At 36.5% G+C, this 25,421-nt stretch overlaps 2 protein-coding genes across 2 annotated transcripts in view; both read left to right on the plus strand.

Moving 5' to 3' along the window:
* The window catches only part of LOC139136470 (adhesive plaque matrix protein 2-like), a 28,722-nt gene extending 26,163 nt beyond the window's left edge, over window positions 1-2,559 (plus strand). Inside the window, exons 4-5 of the mRNA XM_070704195.1 lie at window positions 507-623; window positions 2,335-2,559. Coding sequence (XP_070560296.1) covers window positions 507-623; window positions 2,335-2,483 — 266 coding nt within the window. The 3' untranslated portion in view covers window positions 2,484-2,559. The remainder of the gene's footprint in view (window positions 1-506; window positions 624-2,334) is intronic.
* A 56-nt stretch (window positions 2,560-2,615) lies between these two features.
* LOC139136471 (fibropellin-1-like) overlaps window positions 2,616-25,421 on the plus strand; it is a 42,697-nt gene continuing 19,891 nt past the window's right edge. The window contains exons 1-16 of the mRNA XM_070704197.1: window positions 2,616-2,619; window positions 2,693-2,809; window positions 3,024-3,140; window positions 3,385-3,501; window positions 4,101-4,217; window positions 4,462-4,578; window positions 4,831-4,947; window positions 5,548-5,664; window positions 5,906-6,022; window positions 6,267-6,383; window positions 6,636-6,752; window positions 7,534-7,650; window positions 7,882-7,998; window positions 8,560-8,676; window positions 9,950-10,066; window positions 24,576-24,692. Coding sequence (XP_070560298.1) covers window positions 2,616-2,619; window positions 2,693-2,809; window positions 3,024-3,140; window positions 3,385-3,501; window positions 4,101-4,217; window positions 4,462-4,578; window positions 4,831-4,947; window positions 5,548-5,664; window positions 5,906-6,022; window positions 6,267-6,383; window positions 6,636-6,752; window positions 7,534-7,650; window positions 7,882-7,998; window positions 8,560-8,676; window positions 9,950-10,066; window positions 24,576-24,692 — 1,759 coding nt within the window. The remainder of the gene's footprint in view (window positions 2,620-2,692; window positions 2,810-3,023; window positions 3,141-3,384; window positions 3,502-4,100; window positions 4,218-4,461; window positions 4,579-4,830; window positions 4,948-5,547; window positions 5,665-5,905; window positions 6,023-6,266; window positions 6,384-6,635; window positions 6,753-7,533; window positions 7,651-7,881; window positions 7,999-8,559; window positions 8,677-9,949; window positions 10,067-24,575; window positions 24,693-25,421) is intronic.

Genomic DNA, 25,421 nt, shown 5'->3' on the forward strand with positions numbered 1-25,421 from the left:
CATCATTAGTGAAATTAAAATCCCTCTTATTCAATGTGTAAAAATTGTATTGCCAAACATAATAGTCCTATGTAGCGTTTGAAAACACAATGTAAAAAATTCAGATAATTTGACCCAACCACTCAATCCGACTGATCTCTGTTTGCAGTGTCTGACACATGTCAACCAAATCCTCGCTCCAAAAATGGTACCTTTACACAAGAGCCTTGTGACAACTACGCTTGTTCACGTCCAGGGTGTTACCATGGTATCCGGTGTGAACAATTTTGGTCCATATGTTTCAGTGTACTTGATTAATTGCAGTTTTAAGTTCCGGATTTCTGTCCAAACAATAAAATAATAGGAACTACGGTAAAACCTCGATGGCCGACTTATTATCTGAATGATGCTAGTGCCAACCCACATCTGGTTGATATACTTGGATATAATATGTGTCTGTAGGGAATACAATTTTCATGAGATTACTCAAAACGAATTTACTCTACGAGACTGATTTTTGTTCGCAGTGTCTGACCCATGTCATCCCAATCCGTGCTCCAACAATGGAACCTGTACACAAGACTCTTGTGACGACTACTCCTGTTCATGTCCAGGATGTTACCACGGTAGCCAGTGTGAACAAAGTAGGTCTCTATGTTTAAGTTGTTGTCGTTGTTGTTTCTTTATTTCCTCCGGTGCAAAGAAGAGTCACAGGAACATACATATTTATATTTTAAGAGTCACAACAGTTACATCAGAGAGAAAAATGTGATTAGTTAACGCAAAAATATTGTCTGAAAAAAATTCCAGGGATGTTTTTACGAGAAACGTACTATCCTCAGAGCTGAAATCGTTAATGACATATCCGTTTCCAAGCATTGTCGAAACAAAATATTCATCACTGAGGTCATTAAGGAAAACTGTAAAGTGCACACTTGTGTGGTTAATCCACTTAGACCAAAGATCAATCCTCTGTTGTTCTGTTTCCGTGCAGGCTACAGCAGAATGGATAAGCAAATTATTCGTGTCTTCTTCACATTTTGGACAATATATTATTTCCAGATTTGCAAGGATCTGTAAAATATACATCACAGTATCTTTGAAGAAAGGAAACATTTTTGCAAAGAGCAATAAGAAAAGTTGTTCAATTTTTGGATGCACAGTATGAAAGAAATCTAATTCCCTTTTACTTTCAAGTCTACTCTTCCGCAAGACAATTTCTCTTACATACACAGTGTCTTTAACTATCAATTTACTAGTTGCTTTGTTAGGAGAGAATACTGACAAATAGAATTCTTCCAGAAAACATAACAGGCCATATTTTGCTAAAATACGTAACACATCAGGAATGAAGCCTCTTTGAATTTCAATGACTGATAGTTTGAATTGAAAAAGACGATGTAGGAAGACCTTTTGCACAAAGCAGAGTTACTAAGGCGACACAATGTTCCAAGAAATCGTAATTTACATAAATCTAAGTGTGCTTCCATTGAGGACAAGCCAATCGTACTTAAAGCAATGTCCGATGAAGGTCTTGTCGATAAACCTTGTATTATTTTTGCAGCATATCGCTGGCACCGTTCTATCATTAATATTTTAGTATCAGAGACTGTCCAAAGTTCACATGTGTGGGAAGTTGCAGGCATACACTTTTTTTTCCTAACCTCTGCACCAATAATACGATTAATCCCATTTGGTCCAACACCAGAGCTACAAATGATGAACCGATAAAACAGCCGACTTTACTGGACTCAAGCTCAGTGAATAAATCATTAATGTAAATAAGGAATAGTGCCGTAGAGAGTACACCACCCTGGCGAATTCCCTGCAGTATTGGGAAGTTTTCTGAAGTACATGTACCCAGACAATTTTGCAATGTTGACCGGGAAACATATTACGTAATTGCCTCCAAAGTTTCGAGTTAATTCCTACATTAACATATAACTTTCTGAAAAGGCCATTCCACCACACAGAATCGAAAGCTTTGAGAATGTCTAGACTGCACATGTACACCTTGCTATGGCGTTCAATGTGCTGAAGGATGGTTTCCTGAATACAAAACGCTACAGTGATATTACTTTGTTAACAATGTAGGTCCATATGTTTCAGTGTACTTGACTTATTGGAGTTTTAAATTCCGGAGTTCTATCAACACCCGACAATATTTTATAGGAACCACTGTAGAACATCTATTACCGGCTTATTATCTGGCTATTGGTTGTGCAAACCTGCAAAAGTTTGATACACTTAGATATAATATGTGTTTCCGGATAACAATAATGGTGAATTAAAAAATTTAAAAATTTAAAATATTTACAAATTTATCGAATGTATCCGACTGATCTCTGTTCACAGTGTCTGACCCCTGTGAACCCAATCCATGCTACAACAATGGTATCTGTAGTCCAGAGTCTTGTGAAGACTACTTTTGTTCATGTCCAGGGTGTTACCATGGTATCCGGTGTGAACAATGTAAGTCCACATGTTTCAGTGTACTTGATTAATTGCAGTTTAAAGTTCAGGATTTCTGTCAAAACGATAACATAATAGGAACTACGGTAAAACCTCTATGGTCGACTTGTTTACTGAATTTTGGTAGTGCCAACCCACATCTGGTTGATAGACTTGGATATAATATGTGTCTGTAGGGAATACAATTATCATGAGATTACTCAAAACGTATTTGCTCTACCAGACTAATCTCTGTTCGCAGTGTCTGACCCATGTCATCCCAATCCGTGTTCCAACAATGGAACCTGTACACCAGACTCTTGTGACGACTACTCCTGTTCATGTCCAGGATGTTACCATGGTACCCAGTGTGAACAATGTAGGTCCCCATGTTTCAGTGTACTTGATTAATTGCAGTTTTAAGTTCCGAGTTTCTGTCCGAACCTAAAATATTAGAAATTATGGTAGAACCTCCAATGCCGACTTATTACCTGAATGGTGGTAGTGCCAATCAACACCTAGTTGATACACTTATAAATAATATGTGTCTGTTGAAAACATATACACTCAACCAGACTAATCTCTGTTTGCAGTGTCCGACCCATGTCATCCCAATCCATGCTCCAACAATGGCATCTGTACACGAGACTCTTGTGACGACTACTCCTGTTCATGTCCAGGATGTTACCATGGTACCCAGTGTGAACAATGTAGGTCCCTATGTTTCAGTGTACTTGATTAATTGCAGTTTTAAGTTCCGAATTTCTGTCCGAACCTAAAATATAAGAAACTATGGTAGAACGTCCAATGTCTACTTATTATCTGAATGGTGGTAGTGCCAACCAACACCTGGTTGATACACTTACAAATAATATGTGTCTGCAGGGAATATAATGATGATAAGTTCGATTGTTGAAAACGTATACACTCAACCAGGCTGATCTCTACTTGCAGTGTCCGACCCATGTCATCCCAATCCATGCTCCAACAATGGCATCTGTACACGAGAGTCTTGTGACGACTACTCTTGTTCATGTCCAGGATGTTACCATGGTACCCAGTGTGAACAATGTAAGTCAATACGTTTCAGTGTACTTGATTAATTGCAGTTTTAAATTCCGAAGTTCTGTCAAAACCAACAATATTTTATAGGAAACACTGAACTACTGTAGAACATATATTGCCGACTGATTATCTGAATGTTGGTTGTGGAAACCTCAACCAGATTGATGCACTTAGATATAATATGTTTCCGGGATAACAATAATGGTGACATCATTTACAAAAGAATGTAGCCGACTGATCTCTGTTCGCAGTGTCTGACCCCTGTCAACCTGATCCATGCTACAACAATGGTATCTGTAGTCAAGAGTCTTGTGACACCTACTCTTGTTCATGTCCAGGGTGTTACCATGGTACCCATTGCGAACAATGTAAGTCCATGTTTTTGAGTGTACTTGAATCATTCTGTTTTCAGTTCTTGATTTTGGTCCGAATGATAAAATAATAGGAACAGTGGTAGGACATCTATAGCCGACTAATTATTTGAATATCAGAATTTTCTGTTGAGACAGTATACATACTACCTGACTGTGTCAGTAGCGAATACCATAGAGATGAAGAGATTGTTGAAAGAGTATACACTGTACCCGACTGATCTCTGTTCACAGTGTCTGACCCATGTCATCCCAATCCGTGCTCCAACAATGGTATCTGTACACAAGACTCTTGTGACGACTACTCCTGTTCATGTCCAGGATGTTACCATGGTACCCAGTGTGAACAATGTAGGTCCCTATGTTTCAGTGTACTTGATTAATTGCAGTTTTAAGTTCCGAATTTCTGTCCGAACCTAAAATATAAGAAACTATGGTAGAACGTCCAATGTCGACTTATTATCTGAATGGTGGTAGTGCCAACCAACACCTAGTTGATACACTTACAAATAATATGTGTCTGCAGGGAATATAATGATGATAAGTTCGATTGTTGAAAACGTATACACTCAACCAGGCTGATCTCTGTTTGCAGTGTCTGACCCATGTCATCCCAATCCATGCTCCAACAATGGCATATGTACACGAGAGTCTTGTGAAGACTACTCTTGTTCATGTCCAGGGTGTTACCATGGTACCCAGTGTGAACAATGTAAGTCAATACGTTTCAGTGTACTTGATTAATTGCAGTTTTAAATTCCGAAGTTCTGTCAAAACCAACAATATTTTATAGGAAACACTGAACTACTGTAGAACATATATTGCCGACTGATTATCTGAATGTTGGTTGTGGAAACCTCAACCAGATTGATGCACTTAGATATAATATGTGTTTCCGCGATAACAATAATGGTGACATCATTTACAAAATTATAGAATGTAGCCGACTGATCTCTGTTCGCAGTGTCTGACCCCTGTCAACCTGATCCATGCTACAACAATGGTATCTGTAGTCCAGAGTCTTGTGACACCTACTCTTGTTCATGTCCAGGGTGTTACCATGGTACCCAGTGCGAACAATGTAAGTCCATGTTTTTGAGTGTACTTGAATCATTCTGTTTTCAGTTCTTGATTTTGGTCCGAATGATAAAATAATAGGAACAGTGGTAGAACCTCTACAGCCGACTAATTATTTGAATATCAGAATTATCTGTTGAGACAGTATACACTCTACCTGACTGTGTCTGTAGGGAATACCATAGTGATGACGAGATAGTTGAAAGAGTATACACTGTACCCGACTGATCTCTGTTCACAGTGTCTGACCCATGTAAACCGAATCCATGCTCCAACAATGGAAACTATACCCAAGGGTCTCGTGACGACTATTCTTGTTCTTGTCCGGGGTGTTGTTTATGATACACAGTGTGAACAATGTAGGTCTCTATGTTTCAGTGTACTTGACTAATTGGAGTTTTAAATTCCGGAGTTCTATCAAAATCCCACAATATTTTATAGGAGCCACTGTAGAACATCTATTGCCGACTTATTATCCGAATATTTGTTTTGCAAACCTGCATCAGATTGATACACTTAGATATAATATATGTTTATGGGATAACAATAATGGTAACATTATTTAAAAAATTATAGAATATACACGCCTGGTCTCTGTTTGCAGTGTCTGACCCCTGTGAACCCAATCCATGCTACAACAATGGCATCTGTAGTCCAGAGTCTTGTGACGGCTATTTTTGTTCGTGTCCAGGGTGTTACCATGGTATCCGGTGTGAACAATGTAAGTCCACATGTTTCAGTGTACTTGATTAATTGCAGTTTTAAGTTCCGGATTTCTGTCCAAACGATAAAATAATAGGAACTACGGTAAAACCTCTATGGTCGACTTATTATCTGAATGATGCTAGTGCCAACCCATATCTGGTTGATAGACTTGGATATAATATGTGTCTGTAGGGAATACAATTTTCATGAGATTACTCAAAACGTATTTACTCTACCAGACTGATCTTTGTTCGCAGTGTCTGACCCATGTCATCCCAATCCGTGCTCCAACAATGGTATCTGTACACAAGACTCTTGTGACGACTACTCCTGTTCATGTCCAGGATGTTACTATGGTACCCAGTGTGAACAATGTAGGTCCCTAGGTTTCAGTGTACTTGATTAATTGCAGTTTTAAGTTCCGAATTTCTGTCCGAACCTAAAATATAAGAAACTATGGTAGAACTCCAAATGTCGACTTATTATCTGAATGGTGGTAGTGCCAACCAACACCTGGTTGATACACTTACAAATAATATGTGTCTGCAGGGAATATAATGATGATAAGTTCGATTGTTGAAAACGTATACACTCAACCAGGCTGATCTCTGTTCGCAGTGTCTGACCCATGTCATCCCAATCCATGCTCCAACAATGGTATATGTACACGAGTGTCTTGTGAAGACTACTCTTGTTCATGTCCAGGATGTTACCATGGTACCCAGTGTGAACAATGTAAGTCAATACGTTTCAGTGTACTTGATTAATTGCATTTGTAAATTCCGAAGTTCTGTCAAAACCAACATTAATTTTAATGGAATCACGAACTACTGCAGAACATCTATTGCCGACTGATTATCTGAATGTTGCTTATGCAAACCTCCACAATGTTAATACACTTAGATATAATATGTGTTTCCGGGATAAGAATAATGGTGACATCATTTACAAAATTATAGAATGTAGTCGACTGATCTCTGTTCGCAGTGTCTGACCCCTGTGAACCCAATCCATGCTACAACAATGGTATCTGTAGTCCAGAGTCTTGTGACGCCTACTCTTGTTCATGTCCAGGATGTTACTATGGTACCCAGTGCGAACAATGTAAGTCCATATTTTTTAGTATACTTGAACGATTAAATAAGAGGAACAGTAGTAGAACCTCTATGGCCGACTAATTATTTGAAAATAACACGATGGGAACTAATTTGGGATAATTGGATGGTGAAGTAATGTCGTTTTAATCTAAAAATGTTATCTCATCTGCTTTTTTTCATATTACAAACTTGTTTTTATGAGTAATTTGCGATATTGCAACATTCAGGTATATGGCACCTAACACTTCTGAGAAATTTGCAAAATATGAAAATCCAATTATCCCAAATTGGTTCCAATCGTGTTTAATCTGAATTATCTGTTGAGACATTATACACTCTACCTGATTGTGTCAGTAGGGAATACAATCATGATTACGAGATTGTTGAAAGAATATACACTGTACTAGACTGATCTCTATTCAGAGTGTCTGACCCATGTAAACCAAATCCATGCAATAACAATAGAGCCTGTACGCAGGGATCTTGTGACGACTATTCTTGTTCTTGTCCGGGGTGGTTTTTATGGTACCCAGTGTGAACAATGTACCGGTACGTCCATATGTAACAGTGTACTTGATTTATTGCACTTTTAAGTTCCAGATTTCTCTCTGAAGCAAGAATTTTAGGGACTATGGTAGAACTTTTACGCCAGGTTTATAATGTGAATGATAGTAGTTCTGACCCAGAACAGGTTTATACGCTTAGATATAAAATGTGTTTGAGGGTTACAATGATGGTGAGATTCTTAAACAGACCATATGTTGTACCTGACTTTTCTCCGTTCCCAGTGTCTGACCCATGTCAACCCAATCCATGCTACAACAATGGTATCTGTAGTCCAGAGTCTTGTGACGACTTCTCTTGTTCATGTCCAGGGTGTTACCATGGTACCCAGTGCGAACAATGTAAGTCCGTATTTTTTAGTGTACTTCAATTGTTCCAGTTTTCAACTGCCGATTTCTTGACCGAACGATAAAATATAAGGAAGAATTATAGAACCTCTATGGCCGACTTATTATCTGAAGATATGAATTATCTGTAGAAGGGTATACACTCTACCAGACTGTGTTAATAGGGATACAGTAATGAGATTGTTGAACAAGCATACACTGAACCTGACTGACCTCTGTTCGCAGTGTCTGACCCATGTAAACCAAATCCATGCTCCAACAATGGTAACTGTACACAAGGGTCGTGTGACGACTATTCCTGTTCTTGTCCGGGGTGTTACCATGGTACCCATTGTGAACAATGTAAGTCAATATGTTTCAGTGTACTTGATTAATTGCAGTTTTAAGTTCCGGATTTCTGTCCAAACGATAAAATAATAGGAACTACGGTAAAACGTCTGTGGTCGACTTAATATCTGAATGTTGAACCCACACTTGGTTGTTACACTTAGATATAATATGTGTCTGTAGGGAATACAATTATGATGAGATTATTCAAAACGTATACAAACAAAATAGTTGCTTTATTTTGTATTATTTAAAGAATATAATTTGAAAATTTCTGAAAATTTGACCAAGCCACACGGGAGTTATTTTCTTTGTTATTTTTGAAATTTGGAGAAAAGAGAAGCCAGGAAACTTGGGAATTTGCAAAATTTGCATAAATTAACACTTCTTTTTCACGCAACTTACGACTGCTTGAAAAGCAAAAAGGTGAGACGACACATATCTCAATTTTGGGTAAACAAATTAATTAAAATTCAATCAATATTTTTAAAAGGTTCGTTTGAGCAAACTGCGCTGTATTTGTTACAGAGCATCCCGTAATGATTACAAATGTACCCGACTTATTTCTGTTCACAGTGACTGACCCATGTCGATCCAATCCATGCTCCAACAATGGTACCTGTACACCAGACTCTTGTGACGCCTACTCCTGTTCATGTCCAGGATGTTACCATGGTACCCACTGTGAACAGCGTAAGTACAAATGTTTCAGTCTACTTGATTAATTGCAGTTTTCAGTTCCGGATTTCTGTACGAACCAAAAATATTAGGAACTGAGGTAGAACCCCCACGGCTGACTTACACTTGGATATAATATGTGTCTCCAGGGAGTACAATAGTGACGAGATTGTTGAAAAAGTATACACTCTACCAAACTGATCTCTGTTCGCAGTATCTTACCCATGTCAAACCAATCCATGCTCCAACTATGGTACCCATACACCATAGACTTCTGACACCTTCTCCTGTTCATATCCAGAGTGTTACCATAGTACCCAGCCCAGTGTGAACAATGGAAGTCCGTTTGTTTCAGTGTACTTGATTAATTGCGCTTTAAGTTCAAGAGTTCTGTCCAAAGCAACAATAAAGGAACCACTGTCGAATTTTTATGGCCAACTTATGATCTGAACTTTGGTAGAGCTAATCTTGATCAGGTTCATACACTTAGATGTAATATGTCTTGCTGCGAATAAAATAATGGTGAGATTGTCAAGGTGAAGCTGCATTTTGCCAATAAAGTTCTTTCAAAAGAATATTTTTCATCTTAGATGTCAAGGAAACCCCCTCACACAATAAATTGTCAAAAAAACCAAAGAATATACAGTTTGGTGTTTTAACAATGGTTAACCCGAATGACGAAGGGCTGTATATTTGGGATTAAAAACCCTCAATTTTAATAGTAATGATGCCAATCAATTTAAATCCAAAACTAGACTCTATTGTCTGAAATGTATTATTTCACTTCAAAGAAGAGTATATGTAAAAACAACGATTGTTTCATTTCGCATCATCTAGCCTCATTCTGAAATTGCATGGGTGAAAAGACTGTCACTCAAAAATTGATTAAAACCATGATAAGCAAAATTAGAATGCCTCCCATTGAAGGCTTAAGAACTTTATCGTCAATTAAAAAGTGTTGTTATGTATTATTTATAGAACAGAATGTGAAACTTTCAGAAAATTCGACCAAGCCGGAGTGGAGTTAAGTTCTTTGTAAATCTTGAATTAGGGAGAAAAGAGAAGCCATGAAATGGAATGATTTGCATACATTTGTATAATTTAACACTTCTTTATCACGCAACTTACGACTGCTTGAAAAACACAAGGTAAATCCAACAAATATTAATCCTGGGTTAACAAATTGTATCGATATTTCCAAAAATGAGATTTTTGAGGAAAATACGCGGTATTGGGTGCAGCGCTCCTTAAATGACTAAAACTGTACCAGACTGATCTCTGTTCACAGTGTCTGACCCATGTCAACCCAATCCATGCTACAACAATGGTATCTGTACAAAAGAATCTTGTGACGACTACTCTTGCTCATGTCCAGGGTGTTACCATGGTACCCAGTGTGAAGAATGTAAGTCCATATGTTTCGTTTACATTCCGATAACAATCAATACAATTTTTAATTACAATTTTACCGAATCAGACTTTTGATATTTTTATAAGTAGCTACGGTGAATACCACAGATTCTTGGGAGCGGTCTCAGTCAGAAAAATGTAACAACTTAGCCGGCTATTGAACCACTCTTTTTGGGAGTGGAGATTTAGCCGAGCGGTTCCCTCTGTGGCCTCTCCGCTAGGTGACTGATGCCGTATGTTGTGGGTTCGAACCCGCTTGAAAACTAGCTGTATTATTTAATTCGATTAATTCGATTAATTCGTCTTATCTTTTGTTCCTCCTTTTTGTCACTTGTTTGCGATTTATTTGTTTCCGGGTTGTATGTTTTGTACAGTACTTTTTATGATTTTTTGCTGCAACTGTAATTAGGCACAAGTTCGTTGCACCTATTCAAATTAAATAGAAAGAAAAATAAAAGCTTTAGATAAGACTGCATGAGACAGCGACATGTTAGTATTTAGTCAACTAGTCTATTGAGTTGCGTATATTGCTTTCGTATAGCTAGTAATAAACGTATTAGAAATAACATGAGCCTCGTCATATAGCCTCATCATATTTCATGGCACCAACAATATTAGGGACGGACCATTAGATATTCGAAGGGGGTGGTCACAATCAGATTTTGACTATATTTTTATAACGATTGTACATTTTTAAAAAATGAAGTTGATGTGTGTGTTTTTGCCCACCGTAATCCACTGAGACCTTCATATTTACAGTCCTACCTATTTCATCATTACATAAAGCAAAGTCAACGAGCGATGTGCATTTGGTTGATGTTGAAATTGTGAAAGTCTTTGCCCCTGCAGTTCTTTCAACCCATCATAATATACCCATTCATTGCTGTGCTGAAACGAATATGTATAGTGACCACTGTTCCAAAATATGCTGCCATGGAGTAGGTGTCTTTACAGATAAAACATAACATATATAATATTTTGTAGAGCCAGGTATATTTGGGATTAACCAACATACATTGTCAAGTGTCTCGAAATGGACAGCAGCCACAACTTGTAATTCCATGTACATGTTGAAACGAACAGTATTCAATATGTACCCTGTATGTGTACAGCCAGGATTGTTGTAATTGATAAATGATGAGAACTAAAAGTAAATTGTCAACAATAAATAGCATGTTAGGTTTTCATACTGCCTTGTATTGACATATTAAATGCAGGTCAATTCAAATGATCAAGTGACTAAAAGAAACGTTTTGTGTTATAAGAAAACAAAATAAATACCAAAACTTCCATCTGATTTCGCTCTAAACAAAGGTCACTGACAGATTTATTGAAATCAATCGACTTATTCACATCAACCACACTGACATCTTAGGGAAAATACGTCTTATGGATTAGAATTGTCTTTCCATTTTATTAGTTACAAGTGATGTTATATTGAAGACAACAAAACTTCTGTTTTTTCAAACCATTTTAACCAAAGTCATCCAATCAGTCTTTGTATTTAAGGCAAAACAATATAAGTGAAAAAGTACCATACCTCACTTTACCAACAGTAATTCTGTCAGGTATATCTTTAAAAGACCTGATCAGTCCTTTGATGACAAAACAGTCGACAGCAAGATGAAGAATAGGAGGATCCACCGATAAACTTCCCTTCTCGGTAGTCCTTCGCAATGATGAGTCTACCTGAAAATAGAGAGAAAAAACTTTCAAAATTAATAACAGCTATTGCATTGAAAATAAACATACATAGTTATTCCACATCACTATGACAACACAATTTCCAAAAAGAAAACACCCTACACAGGAGAGCTTTCACATCCCAAACTGCCACAGCTATAAAGTTTGATACTTTCGGTTGAAGTGTAATTCCCTACAAGTATTCTAAGCTGCTTGGCTTTTCGCTTGACAAAACAGTCTGTATGTGTATAACAAGCATTGTAATTGTTGACGGGTAAAGTTTGATCTAGTCCCGACGTGCATTTTCCGATGACTCTGCTCCAATTTAAGCTCTGCTGTCAGCGACGCGAAGCTTATCAAATAGGCTGATTTTCCATCATCGTCCGTGTTTGTCGTCGTCATCGTCCGTCTTCCGTCAACAATTGCCTTCACCTCTGAAACCGCATTTCCGATTGTTTTATGATTTGATATGCAGTTTGCTCAGCGTGACTTCAGTTAGATTTGTTCAAATGGCAGTGAAATTTGGATATTTGTATTTTTAAAGCAATTTTTGTCATTTTTGGTCAAAAAGTCTTTAAAAATGTTCTTCAAAACTACAGGTCAGATAGCTTTGATATATGGTACGTAGGTCCCAAGGCATGATCTCTTTCAGATTTGTTCATGATTTCTTAAATTTGTGGCAAGACAAAAAGTGGCACAAATAGCTGCAAAAATACACAATTGAAGATTTCATCATAATTTGAAGATATCACATTAAGATCATCACTAAGAATATGTCCACCAAAGCTATCTGACGATCAGTTTTTTTGAGAATCAAATTTTCTGACCAAAATGGCAAAAAATTGCACCCCCCAAAAATTACAGATTTCATCATTATTTCAATATAATATCAATATATCATTTCTTGGATGAGTTTCACTGGTGACTAGTGTCTTTAGTCATAATTTGAGTTTCATGGTAAAAAGTTCTCCTTAGTTTCCCTGTACATCAGCTGGGCTCCTTCGAACATTAATTGATGAACACAACTTAAGCCAGCCAGCTAACGTTGGCTAATGTCGCAGTGATGTCTGTCTGTCTGTATGTCTGTTTGTTTGTGTGCTCGATATCTCAAAAACGGCTCATCAGATCAGAGTCAAATCTGGTATAAAGATTCAGTTAGGTTTTGAAGGATGTAGCTTGCTTACGTTTTGCTCACTTGCACAATTGATGATTGTAGAAAAAATGGATATACATTGAGAACGACTGTACACAATTTGATTAGATTTTCTACAAATGTTGATCATGGCAAGATATATCAGCCGTGAAAGATATTAAGGCGTATCATGAAAGATATTTGGTAATTTGCATATTTAATGAACTAGGGATTAATGAATTAGGGATACATATATAAATCGACTCAATCACAATTTACGAAACTTGGTGTGTATATCGAAGATACTATGATTTAATATTATTGGAAGTCATTAAATATTTTTTACTTCAGCCAATTTATAATTTGCACATTTAATAAACTTTCCTAAACAGGGATATATATACATATATATATATATTATATATATATATATATATATATATATATATATATATATATATATATATTATATATATATATATATATATATATATATATAGGAAAAAGAAAATAGTTTATTGCTTTCAAAGGCCTCTGGCCCATATACAAGTTTCGGAAAAATTATATATACAATGAGTTGAAGTCATACATAAATGTAGCGATACACTATTCAGCATGTACTGTCTTCCTCTTGGAAAAAGCTTTGAAAATAAATTTACAGAGATTGAGTAAAGTTTTCGGATGTTTTGTCTGCACAAGCCTTGCGAATTTAAGAATATTCGCTTCTGTCTGAAAATACACTGGTAAGTATTCCTGTCTCAGTTCTCTATAAAACGGACAAACCAGAAGAAAATGAAACTCATCCTCAACTTCTCTAAGTTTACATAATGTGCAAAGTCTGTCTCGTAAGTCAATATTCTGTTTTCGCCCCTCTTCAATAGCTAATGGTAAAATTCCACAACGAAAACGAGCAAAAGCTTGAATATATTGAATTAAAGTCAAGTGAAAGGTATTTTTCTGGTTCTAGTAAAGTTTTGAAATAAGCGTAGGTGCGTAGTTGTGGTTTTTGAGTTATTCTAAATTGCGATTGTTGTTTACACACATCTGACACTCGTGACACGAATTCAAGCAAAAACTTATTTTTATCACCAATCTCCTGGAATATCGTGGCATACCCAAAGCCGTAGGAAAACAACAAAAGGTGAACTCAGCAATTTAGGTATACAACCAAATTTAGTATAAAAATACTGCTGGAGTTTCCAAAAACTTGAAGTAACATGCAAGAGACACAATCCCAAAATGTCTTTCTGCAAGCTGCGCTGGTCTCCTATTTATACTCATGTGGTTATAAAATAGCATGTAAGAACAATCTAGAACTTCTTTTGACATGCTAATTACTGATCTAAAATTCTCTCTCTTACACAACTAATTAAATTTCCAGAACATTCCAAACATGACTAATTAAATTCAAGGTTGTGAGGTCGTGATGGACAGTGACCTTAAAATTGTTATAGACTAATGAAACACAGCTCTTAAGTGTGGGGGAAATGACCTACATAACACACCCTCTCTAAAAAGGAATTTTTTAAAAGAAAAATCTTTCTTTTACAAATGTTATATTAAAATGTGAACAACAATAAACTCTAAATATGAGAGAGAGACAGTCTGCAATAAAATTGTCTCTACCCTTAATATGTCTAATATCAAGATTTAACTCCTGTAACGTTAGACTCCATCTTAGCGATCTCTGATTTTTGCCTTTTAATTTCTGCAGGAAAACAAGAGGGTTGTGATCAATATAAACCACTATTAGCTGTTTTGAAGAAGTAACATAAACTTCAAAATGCTGTAAAGCTAATATCAAAGATAAACACTCTTTTTCAATTGTAGAGTAGTTTCACTGAGATATGTTAAATTTGCGTGAAAAGTTGTAAAAACAATGATCTATCTCATGACTATCCTCTTGCAATAACACAGCACCAGCAACCGTATACTAGCAACTACAGCTAATTTGAATGGCAAACTGAGATCTGGTGCAGACAAGACTGGAGCATCTTGCAGTATGGCTTTAAGTGTATCAAATGCCTGTTGGCATTGTTCTGACCTAACAAACCTTACTTTCTTTTTAAGTATGTTTTGGAAAGGCTCAGTCACTATTTGGAAATTTGGACATAATTTTCTGTAGTAACCAACCATACCAGGAAAGCGCATCAGTCAGCATGAGTTTGATGTGTTCCTCCCAGGTGTCACTGTACAGGACGATGTCGTCGGCATGAGCTCCACATCCTTCTGGTCCGGATATGACGTTGTTGATCATCCGTTTGAATGTGGCCGGAGAGTTCTTCATTCCGAGTGGCACTACCTTGTTCTGGAACAAACCGTTTGGTGTAACAAAGACGGATATTTCACGAGCACGATCCCTCAGAGGGAATTGCCAAAATCCCTTTAGTAGATCAAGTTTTGTTACATAGTTGGCTTTTCCCACTCAATCGTTGCAATCATCAATCCTCGGGATTGGGAAAGTGTCTGTCTTTGTTAGAGTGTTCACTTTCCTGTAGTCCGTGCACATACGATAACTATGACCTACTTTTGGCACAAATATGCACGGCAAAGTCTAGTTACTTTTACTGGGTTCAATATAGTCATTAGCCAGCAGATATTTGACTTCTTCCTTGAGATATTTCGCTTTTATTGGATTCAGTCTGTATGGATGTTGTTTCACAGGCTTACTGTCGCCAACATAAACGTCGTGATGGATGACGTTTGTCTTCGTTTGAATATCTTGGAATAGGTGTTTATATTCGAGGATCATTTCTTTCACCTGTTGTCGTTGTGACTACTGGAGGTGTACCAACTTTGTTGATTCAAGATTCGCCAGGAGTTTGACCGAGCCAAGCTTTGAATCTAGAGTATTTTCACACAAGCCAGTTTCGGTATCGCTGTCTTCATAATGTTTTGAACTGACTGCACTGACAGGCTGTGTTATAGTAGAATTATCCCTATCCAAATACCGGTAATGCTTGAGCATATGTATGTGGCACAACTGTTTTTATTTTCGCTTGTCAGGTGTTATTATGATGTCATTAAATCGTTTAATTTCTTATTGATTAGATATGGCCCAAAGTAACGAGTATGGAGTGGTTTACCAGGGACCGGAACACAACAAAAATCTTTTGACCTGGTTCAAACTTCCGTTTTGAGGTGTTTTTATTGTATTTAATTTTCATTTACTGCTGAGCTGACTCAAGGTTTTCTCTGGCTTATTCACATGCCTTAGAGAGTTTTGGATGAAAATCTGACACATATTGTAGAATATTCAGACAATTATTATCGTCTGATAGGAATTTCTCTTTGAAAAGCTTGAGTGGGCCACAGACTGTATGTCCAAATACAAGCTCAGACGGGCTAAAACCAAGAGACTCTTGAATTGACTCTCTAACAGCAGTGAGAAGAAAATGAATTTCTTTATCCCAATGCTTCTCTGTGTCAAATAGTAGGTCCTAATAATATTTTTCAAAGTTTGATGGAATCGTTGGAGAGCACCCTGACTCTCTGGGTGATAGGCGTACAACTTATACTGTTTAATGCCTAGCTGATCGATTACTTGTTGGAAAATTCCAGACATAAAGTTGGAGCCTTGACCAGACGGGACACATTTAGGGAGGCCGAATAAAGTGAAAAATTTGACCAAAGCTTCCAGTATAGTCTTCTGGGAACCAAGTAGATGTTCACATTATTGTCAACATGTACTCATTTCCTGATCTTGTTTTTGGTAGGGGCCCAACACAGTCTATTAATATCCTACTAAACAGTTCTTGAAATGCAGGAATTGGTTGTAAAGGGGTCTTTGGAATGGTCTGATTTGGTTTTCCTACCATTTGACATGTATGACAAGTTTTACAAAAATGTGCTACATCCTCTTTGAGATTAGGCCAATAAAAGTGACTGAGAATTCTATGATAAGTCGTCCTGACTCCTAAATGACCAGCCCAGAGGTTTAAATGGGTCAGGCGCAATATTTCAGCACGATAGGGCTTTGGAGGCACAATTTGATGTTTGATTGCCCAATCGTCATCAACCAAGACATCTGGAGGTCTCCATTTACGCATTAGAATACCAGAATTTTTATAGTACGAAACAGGACTTTCTTTATCTTCGTCATCAGCCCTATCAAACAAACACAAAATATCTTGGTCTTTGTGCTGTTCTGCAATAAGATTTGATCTAGAAAATGTCTGGCCTTGGTCAGCAGAACTTTTTCAGGAAGTTTCAAATCCACGAGGGATAACGAAATGATCTGTGTCAAACACCTGACTAAGAAAGGTGTAATTTAAAGCGATGAAATTCGTTTCTTCGCTTCGATAAAGTGTGTATGTGCGATGCGACGAACTCTACAACATGTTGAGCGGTCTCAGTCAGAAAAATGTAACAACTTAGCCGGCTATTGAACCACTCTTTTTTGGGAGTGGAGATTTAGCCGAGCGGGTCTGTCTGTGGCCTCTCAGCTAGGTGACTGTCATGTGACCTCGATGACATTTTACCTAAAATATACTTTTATGTCAATAAATAAGTAACCACAAGTGCTATGTCCTTTATATTTAGTATGATGGGAGACCTTATGACAACACACACTTAACCTCATTAATTATGTACATATCTAATTCTTGGCAAGCAAATAGAGTTAGAGGTCTGATTTTGGGCATATAGGCAATAAGTGGCAATACTTTTTTATTAAAATGTTATGTGACCTCGATGACCTTTGACCTTGATTATACATATATATGCATAACTCAGTGACCACAAGTTCTATACCCTTCGATGTTTGTCACATCTTGTACCTAATTTATTATGCGCATAGGTATTTCTTGGCTGGCCAAAACAGCTACAGGTCTGATCTTTTTTTCCGATTTAGAACCATAACTTAGACACGCCTCATGTGTTTCAAATTGGGAACAACGACATAGACCTATGTACCCATAGATCTCAACATCTACACTCCAGTGATACTTCTTAATGACCACATTTCCCTGCCCCATCAAGACTAATACTCCTATTACAAGTGGGGACTATGTCATTGTCGACGTCAATGACTTATTCATTGATAAATGTCTTGATGTCACTCCAAATGCACCTTTTAAATTCCTCAATCAAAATAAGTTGACGTAATTTCCCATGACCCTGATAGATTTTCTCAGAACACCAACGATCAAACAGTTGTTCTTTTGTTTGAGCAAATGTAACATAAGTTTGATCCTTCGCCTTCTCACAATCCCTAAATTTCTGACGGTAACCTTCAGGCACCAACTCATAGCCCTTAAGTATTAATTCTTTCACAGAATCATAATCTGAAGCCTGCTCTACGGACAATTGAAATGTAAATTCATTAGGCTTTACCCACCAAAGTACTCTGAGCAATTTTCTCAAAATGAAGGAAATATTTGTCAACATCCTTTTCTTGAAAAGGGGGACTAACCTGATATGCTAAGTGATGTCAAAAAGAATTTTCCTATGGCCTAACTGTCTAAGCTCTAAACGTTTCATTTCTACCTGTAGTCAACGTTCTTCTAATTCTCTTTACCTTTCTTTTTCCTCTCTCTCTTTGTCTTCCTTCCATTTGCAATTGTTTTTCTCTCTGTCTTTCTTCCATTTCTTATCTTTCCTGCCTATCTTTATCTTTCTTTCTTTCTTCCATTTATAATTTTTCCTGTCTTTCCCTTTCTTTCATTTGTAATTTTTTCTTTCATTTGTAATTCTAGTTTCTTGATCTCCGAATTTGCCCGCATTTCTAATTCTAATTTTTTTAGTTCAAAAGAAGACCCGGGCTCACAATCATTCAAGGTGGATTCCTCAAATTGGCCCAAATCAACTAAATATTTCACAATATTGTACTGTATTTCCCTCTTGCGCATAGACCTTTTGACTTCTACTTTAAGAAACTCGGCCAGTGCAATTAGATTGTCTTTTCTGAGGGAATAAAATGTGTCCTGATCAAGGTCCTCCATAAATTCATCTGGTTTAAATTCCGCCATGATTTAATGTAAAAGTGTACAGGCTACTTATCTCAGCTGGGACAGCAAAGCGCCAGTCTCAGAGTTGTATCAGTCAGACGGATGATGAACAGTCCTTTAGCTTGCAGGCTTGAAATTGCATAAAGTCGACAGTAAAAATCCAGCGTGGCAGTGAAGGTTTTGAAAAGTCTTGAAATTAAAACTGCTGGAGTTACCAAAGACTTGAAGTAACACACAAGAGACACGATCCCAAAATGTCTGACTGGTCTCCTATTTATACTCATGTGGTTATATAAGAGCATATAAGAACAATCTAGAACTTTTATTGACATGCTAATTACTGATCTAAAATTATCTCTCTTACACAACTAATTAAATTTCCAGAACATTCCAAACACGACTAATTGAATTCAAGGTTGTGAGGTCGTGAAGGACAGTGATCTTGAGAATGTTCTAGACTAATTAAGCACAGCTCCTGAGTGTGGGGGAAATGACCTACATAACGATACGAATTGACTAGACCAAAGTTGTTTAAACTTGCTACATATATTGAAGATACTATGATACAACATTATTGGATTGGAAGTCATTAAGCATTTTATCTTCATCCAACTTCTTATTTGAATATTTAATGAAATTTTGAAATAAGGGATACATATTTGAATTGACTTGACCGAAATTGATGATACTCGGTATGTACATTATAGATACAATGATATTACATCATTGCAAGTCATCAAGCGTTTTTAATTCAGCCAATTCCCTATTTGCATATTTAATGAGAATATTTCAGTCGATTACTAATTTTTATAATGAACTTTCCTAATTAGGGATACACACTTGGATTTACTTGATCGAAGTTGGTAAAACATGCTATGTTACATTGATGATGATACCAGGTTATAACAATATTGCAAGTCATTTTGTATTTTCATCTTAGCTTATTTATAATTTGCATATCTGATGAGCTTTCATAGTTTGGCATATATATTGCTTGAAGGACTTGACCAAAGGCAATTACACTTGCTATATAAAGTGGTGAGATAATTACAGTAGCAAAAGAAATTAACTAATTTTATTTCAGCTAATTATATATCTGAATACTGAATGACCTTAGAATGAATCTGTGGTGAATATTGTTCATTTTGTTGATCATAACACTTTCAATGAAGTTGAAAACACATGTTCATTTTCAGTTCATATCTGGTCGTTGACGTGGCTGTGCTGTAATTTCTGATGAAGTCACCATCAAAAAAGAACTGCTACCGGCTGTCATAGGTGTTAGACATTGAATATTAGCAGCCATTGATGGCTTACCAGTTTCTGTAACTGACATTGTAGTTGCTGCTTTTTGGCAAATGCATTGTGGCGAGAGGATTCCACTTCCTTCAGTTCCTCTTGAGACATTGTTACAATATCACTATAACCTTGTTGTTCCACTTCATGGGTTGGAAGTAACTTGATATACCTGCCATCACGCCTAGGGTCAGTGAGATCATGCATGACACGTTAAGGCTATTGTCTGGGCTATTTTAAAACACTAACCGTGTAGTACCTTGTTTTCAGATTTTGTCATCTTTTTGTTGCAGTAGATCGTAAAATGCAGTGCAGGGGGAAAACCGGATATTCGGTTGGCATGGCGACAATTTCAGGGTTAAAAATATGAGGAAATTTGTGGCAAAGATATCTATTGAACGAAAAGTCATACAACAACCGAATTTTTTCTGTAGCATTCAGATGTATATGTATTACAATATGAACCTAAATCTATGACTGTATAAGATGTCAATATAAATTAAATCATAGTCATCTCGGTAAGATTGAAAAATTAATAAATTTCACAACTTTCCGTCAAGTTTCTACTATGACATGATTGGATGACCTTGTTTTTTGAGGTTTATTTTGTAAAGTATTTAATTTCACATATGTTGGCTGATTTTCATTGCATTCCAACCATTCTTTCAAGAGTTATTACTGCCACAAGAAACGAATGCAGTACAAAACACAATTGTTAGGAGTATTGGATTGAAATGTTTACAACATAAAGGTGATACTCATACTTCATGCAAAGTTTACGACCTCAAAATAGGGTATTCGACAAGTTTAAATTGTCAGTTAGAATTCTATTTACAAAAGCCTGCTTGTAATTGCTTTCTAAGTGGAAAATGAACTGTTAATTATCAAAAAAACATTGATTTTATAATCAGCATGATAATGAAATTCATGTGAGATTCTTTACTTGTTATGTATATGGACACCATAACGTCTAATATGGTTTGTTTTCTGGTTTAATTGCTATACCTGAATGAAAATCTTCATATGCCTTACAGTAATATCAACACAAAATATAAAACAGAATCATTTGTTGCAAATTTCTTCCCGATTACTCATTGATCTGGCTTTTTTAGACTGCAATTAGTCTCAAACTCACAATTTCCACAACGCCATATTTTTACCTCTGTAAAAGCTGCTTCAATAAGCAAGCAAATGGTCACTACTTCATATATGATGCCATACTCAACAAAGTCTTTAGGCAACCAAAAATAGCGATTTACCTGTTTTGAATATATAATTAGACTAAATAAAATTTGACCAGGGGTCAGTGGGAAAAAAACGCGATTTTTCTCGATTTTAGTTAATATTTTTTGAAGAATGATATAGCTTATTTGAAAGTATACATGTCGAGGGTGACAATGAAGGAAAAAAATAAAATTAGATTTTTTGAGCATTTTGACCGACATTAGCCCAGACGATGGCCTTAAACAACATAGGTTAGTTGTCATTAGGAGCATAGTGGACTCTGGCTAAAGGTGCACCCTGGAAAACTTCGTGCTTTCAGCTCAACGATTTTTGTGATTTTCTCTCTAGTAGACACGCCTTGACCACTGTCAATCGACTGAAGATTAACTCGCCTGTGTTTTGGTAGATGTAAAATGAATGCCAGCAGCTAACTCCTGGCAAATGATTTGCACGTCACTGTAACAGCTGGCTAGGTCATTGGTTTCCCATTTTGTAATTTTCGCCTCGAAAAACAAGAAAAGTTGAGTCCATTTGATAAGAATGGGCACAAAAAGCTGTTGTTTGCACTAAGCTTTAAATCTTGAGTTATTATTTATTTTGTAGTGCTAGTGGTATAATTAAATTTAGACACGTTCCCTAAATTGCCAATCAGTTTTTTTATAGGGATTTAAACAAGGAAATGCTGTTAATGCAGAAGACAACAAAATTACAGGGAAATAAAGGTAAAAGTTGCACATAATGTAGCTTTCTTAGTGTATCAATGTGTGGTTTAATTAAGCAATTACCCCCGCTGCAGGAGGGAGCGCATTGTACTGACATACTGTTACTGTGAGGAAGTGTCAATTTAATAGTGTATGAACAATACTAGCTTCATTTAAAAGAGCGATAGGATATATTACGTCTCGACTCAAGCAAAGTGCAGCATGCGCTGTCGTCCTAATGTAATAATTTGTGTACGTACATCACACCAAAATGTGCTGCATCAGAGATGTCTTTCATCATCAGTCCAAACTTATTTTCACCAAGAGGTGAGTTACAGACCCACACTTTATCTGTGTATCAAAATTCGGTCTTCGGTCTTTGAAACAAAGCGGACTGTTTCGGTTTATCTCGAGGGTCTAAGCTTATGGTTCAGATGCTTATGGTTCAGATAGGTATGTTCAAATGCACCGACTGAGCAATTTTCGACAATGCTGGTTTAGGGGCCCGTTTTACCACCGCTATCAGTGCTAAAACAGTATTTACGCATCGCTGGAATGAGCTCGCGTCCAATCATCATGGCGCAGGGTAGCATGATATAATATAATACTCTATATTGACCATACCTAGTACCTGACTTTGATATTTTTCAGTAAATGTTATCCTGTGTATCAACTACAGTTTGTACCAGTATATATTGATAAATGAATTTAGAACTCAGACAGAACACACATAAAACAGGAAACATGATAGTCCTTGATTATTTTCACATACAATCATCTTGACAGCAAGAGCCTAATTTCTTACCAAGATTAGTCAGTTTGACATCTGACAGCTCTTCAACTTGTTCAATTACTTCTCAAAGGCAACTGCGCTGGGGTGTGAGTTTCTTGCACTCTGGAATAGCATACTGGCACCGTTTTCTTAGCCACACATACACGCTTCAGTTCTCTGGCTTTGTGAGGATCATTATCTTGACAGTTTACTGGACAGTAATCTTCCGGTTCTGTCATTAAAATAAACTGAGTGACAGAATCCCTCGATAAGACCATCCATTTCGTTTCTTCTTGTCCAAGTACCTGTATCGCCGTATCACTGCTGACAAAATCTCTCTCTGGATTTTCAAAGCCAATGTGATATAAACCGTTACACTGATTTGTGGCATCACTTGTGTAGATGTATTTAGGTTAACACACCACTACTGGAAGACATTTGGACAATTTAAATTTATCCTCCATTTCTTCAATCACTTCTTTCTCATGCATTAATACAACATCAGGAGAAATATACCCAACTGGATTAGGATAATCATGGGATGGCAATTTGACTTGAATATCTGTATCTATAAGCTAAATTGGAGGATGCATTGTGCATTGAACTTTACATTAGATTGTCCCACATCACAGACACGCCTCGTCATCTAATGCTCGACGTAGTACGTATTTTTGCGAAGATTTAAATAAGATTTAAATAACACATTTTCTTACACATCTGGCACACCTTTCTCTGAAATGGATACTTGCTCCTTGGTAGCTTCTTGTAGTTTTGAAAATTGACTGTTTGGGGTTTTCTGGCCTCCCTTTCTAAAGCATGTTGAAATACCTACATTCACGTTTTCAAACACCATCCATTTTATTGCTATTTCAGACAATTGTTGTTCAGTCTTTGCTGCACAAAAATGAGGTTCATCTTCCTCTTTTTCTAATTACTTTTATAAGTCTTGCAGATTCACTTAGTATCATCTATACGCAAACCTGAAGCTCAACCTTTTTGCTGGATAGATGGCATGTTACATACTGTATTGCTAAATGATAACTAAGATTTTTTTTGATAAAAAGCGTACTGAAAATGCCTCATTGATTTGTTGTTTCATATTATTGGCATATTTCTTCTTGTTAACCCCTTCTTGCCTTCATTGTTGCAAGAAAATACTGTAAAAAGTAAAAGAACTGCTTAATTGGCCTGTATCCATACACTTAAAACGCCAAAAATAACTTTTCGGTTTGACAACCTTACGTATAGTTTACCTGATACATACTACATTTTTTTATGTAGGAAACTAATAGAAACCTGACTTTATATTTTTTTTTAAATTTTCAAGTGATCAGAGATAAACAATTTATGAAAATATGTGATGACCGCAACTTCCAGTTTTAGGGGTATATTTGATACAGATAGCTGCTTCCTGCTGATAAAATCTCCAAATATTCAAGATTTTAAAGACTTTAGCAGATTTTTTATCACACATTTACCTTCTGCATTTTTTTGTTTTTATTTTGCAAACTTGTCTGAAGTTTTTTTCCAACCCTTTACTTTGAATTTGATTTCTGTTTTTGACCAACCCTCCAAAGATCTAACGGTCCGTCCCTAAGGAACCAATGTAGAACTTCTATGGCCGACTTATAATCTGAATGTTGGTAGTGCGAACCCGTACCAGGTATAAAATATGTGTTTCTAGGGAATACAAAAATGGTGAGATTATTAAAAGTCTAAAACTGTACCCAGTTGATCTCTGTTCACAGTGACTGACCCATGTCGACCCAATCCTTGCTCCAACGATGGTACATGTACACCAGAGTCTTGTGACGACTACTCTTGTTCATGTCCAGGATGTTACCATGGTACCCATTGTGAACAATGTAAGTCAATATGTACTTGATTATTTGGAGTTTTATGTTCCAGAGTTCTGTCCGAACCTACAATATTAGGAACCACTGCGGAACGCCTATCGCCGACTTATAATCTTAATATTGGCATTGTCAACAACCCACACAAGGTTAACACACTCAGATTATAATATTTGATTGTAGGGAATACAATAAATGGCAAATCTTCAGGGAGCGTTGCAATTAATACAGCGTGTTTTGCTCAAGATCATTTTCTTATAGAGATTCATCAATTCGTTTGAAATATTGGTGAGGTTCACAATTTACCATAACAGGCAACCGTAAATTGGGCGAGGAAAAGTGTTAAAATTTGTGCAAATTTATGCAATATACCGATTTCCTGGCTTCTTTTTCCTCTCTTTTTCATTATGTCTACAAAAAATAACAACTTTTGCATGGTCAATTTATGTCTTGAAATGTCCTCTTTGTTTTTTTTTAATATACGAAATCGAAATTTTTTATGGCAAAAAAATTCTCATTTTTTTGAATAGCAGTCCTTTCAATTTTAATAATCAGGATCTTCATCACCGTTTTGAATATTGGTCATTCAAGCGCTAGTGTTCAAGAAGAGAACAGATAATGCAAAACAAAATTGTCAGTTTTGCTACATATACTATAGTTTCAAATGAGATATTAAATGGCATAAAGTGCATGACGTTTTTTACTCAATGTTTATCATTTCTAACAAAATTAAACTTTTCA

The sequence above is a fragment of the Ptychodera flava genome, chromosome 7 (assembly GCF_041260155.1).
Source record: "Ptychodera flava strain L36383 chromosome 7, AS_Pfla_20210202, whole genome shotgun sequence".
Classification (NCBI taxonomy): domain Eukaryota; kingdom Metazoa; phylum Hemichordata; class Enteropneusta; family Ptychoderidae; genus Ptychodera; species Ptychodera flava.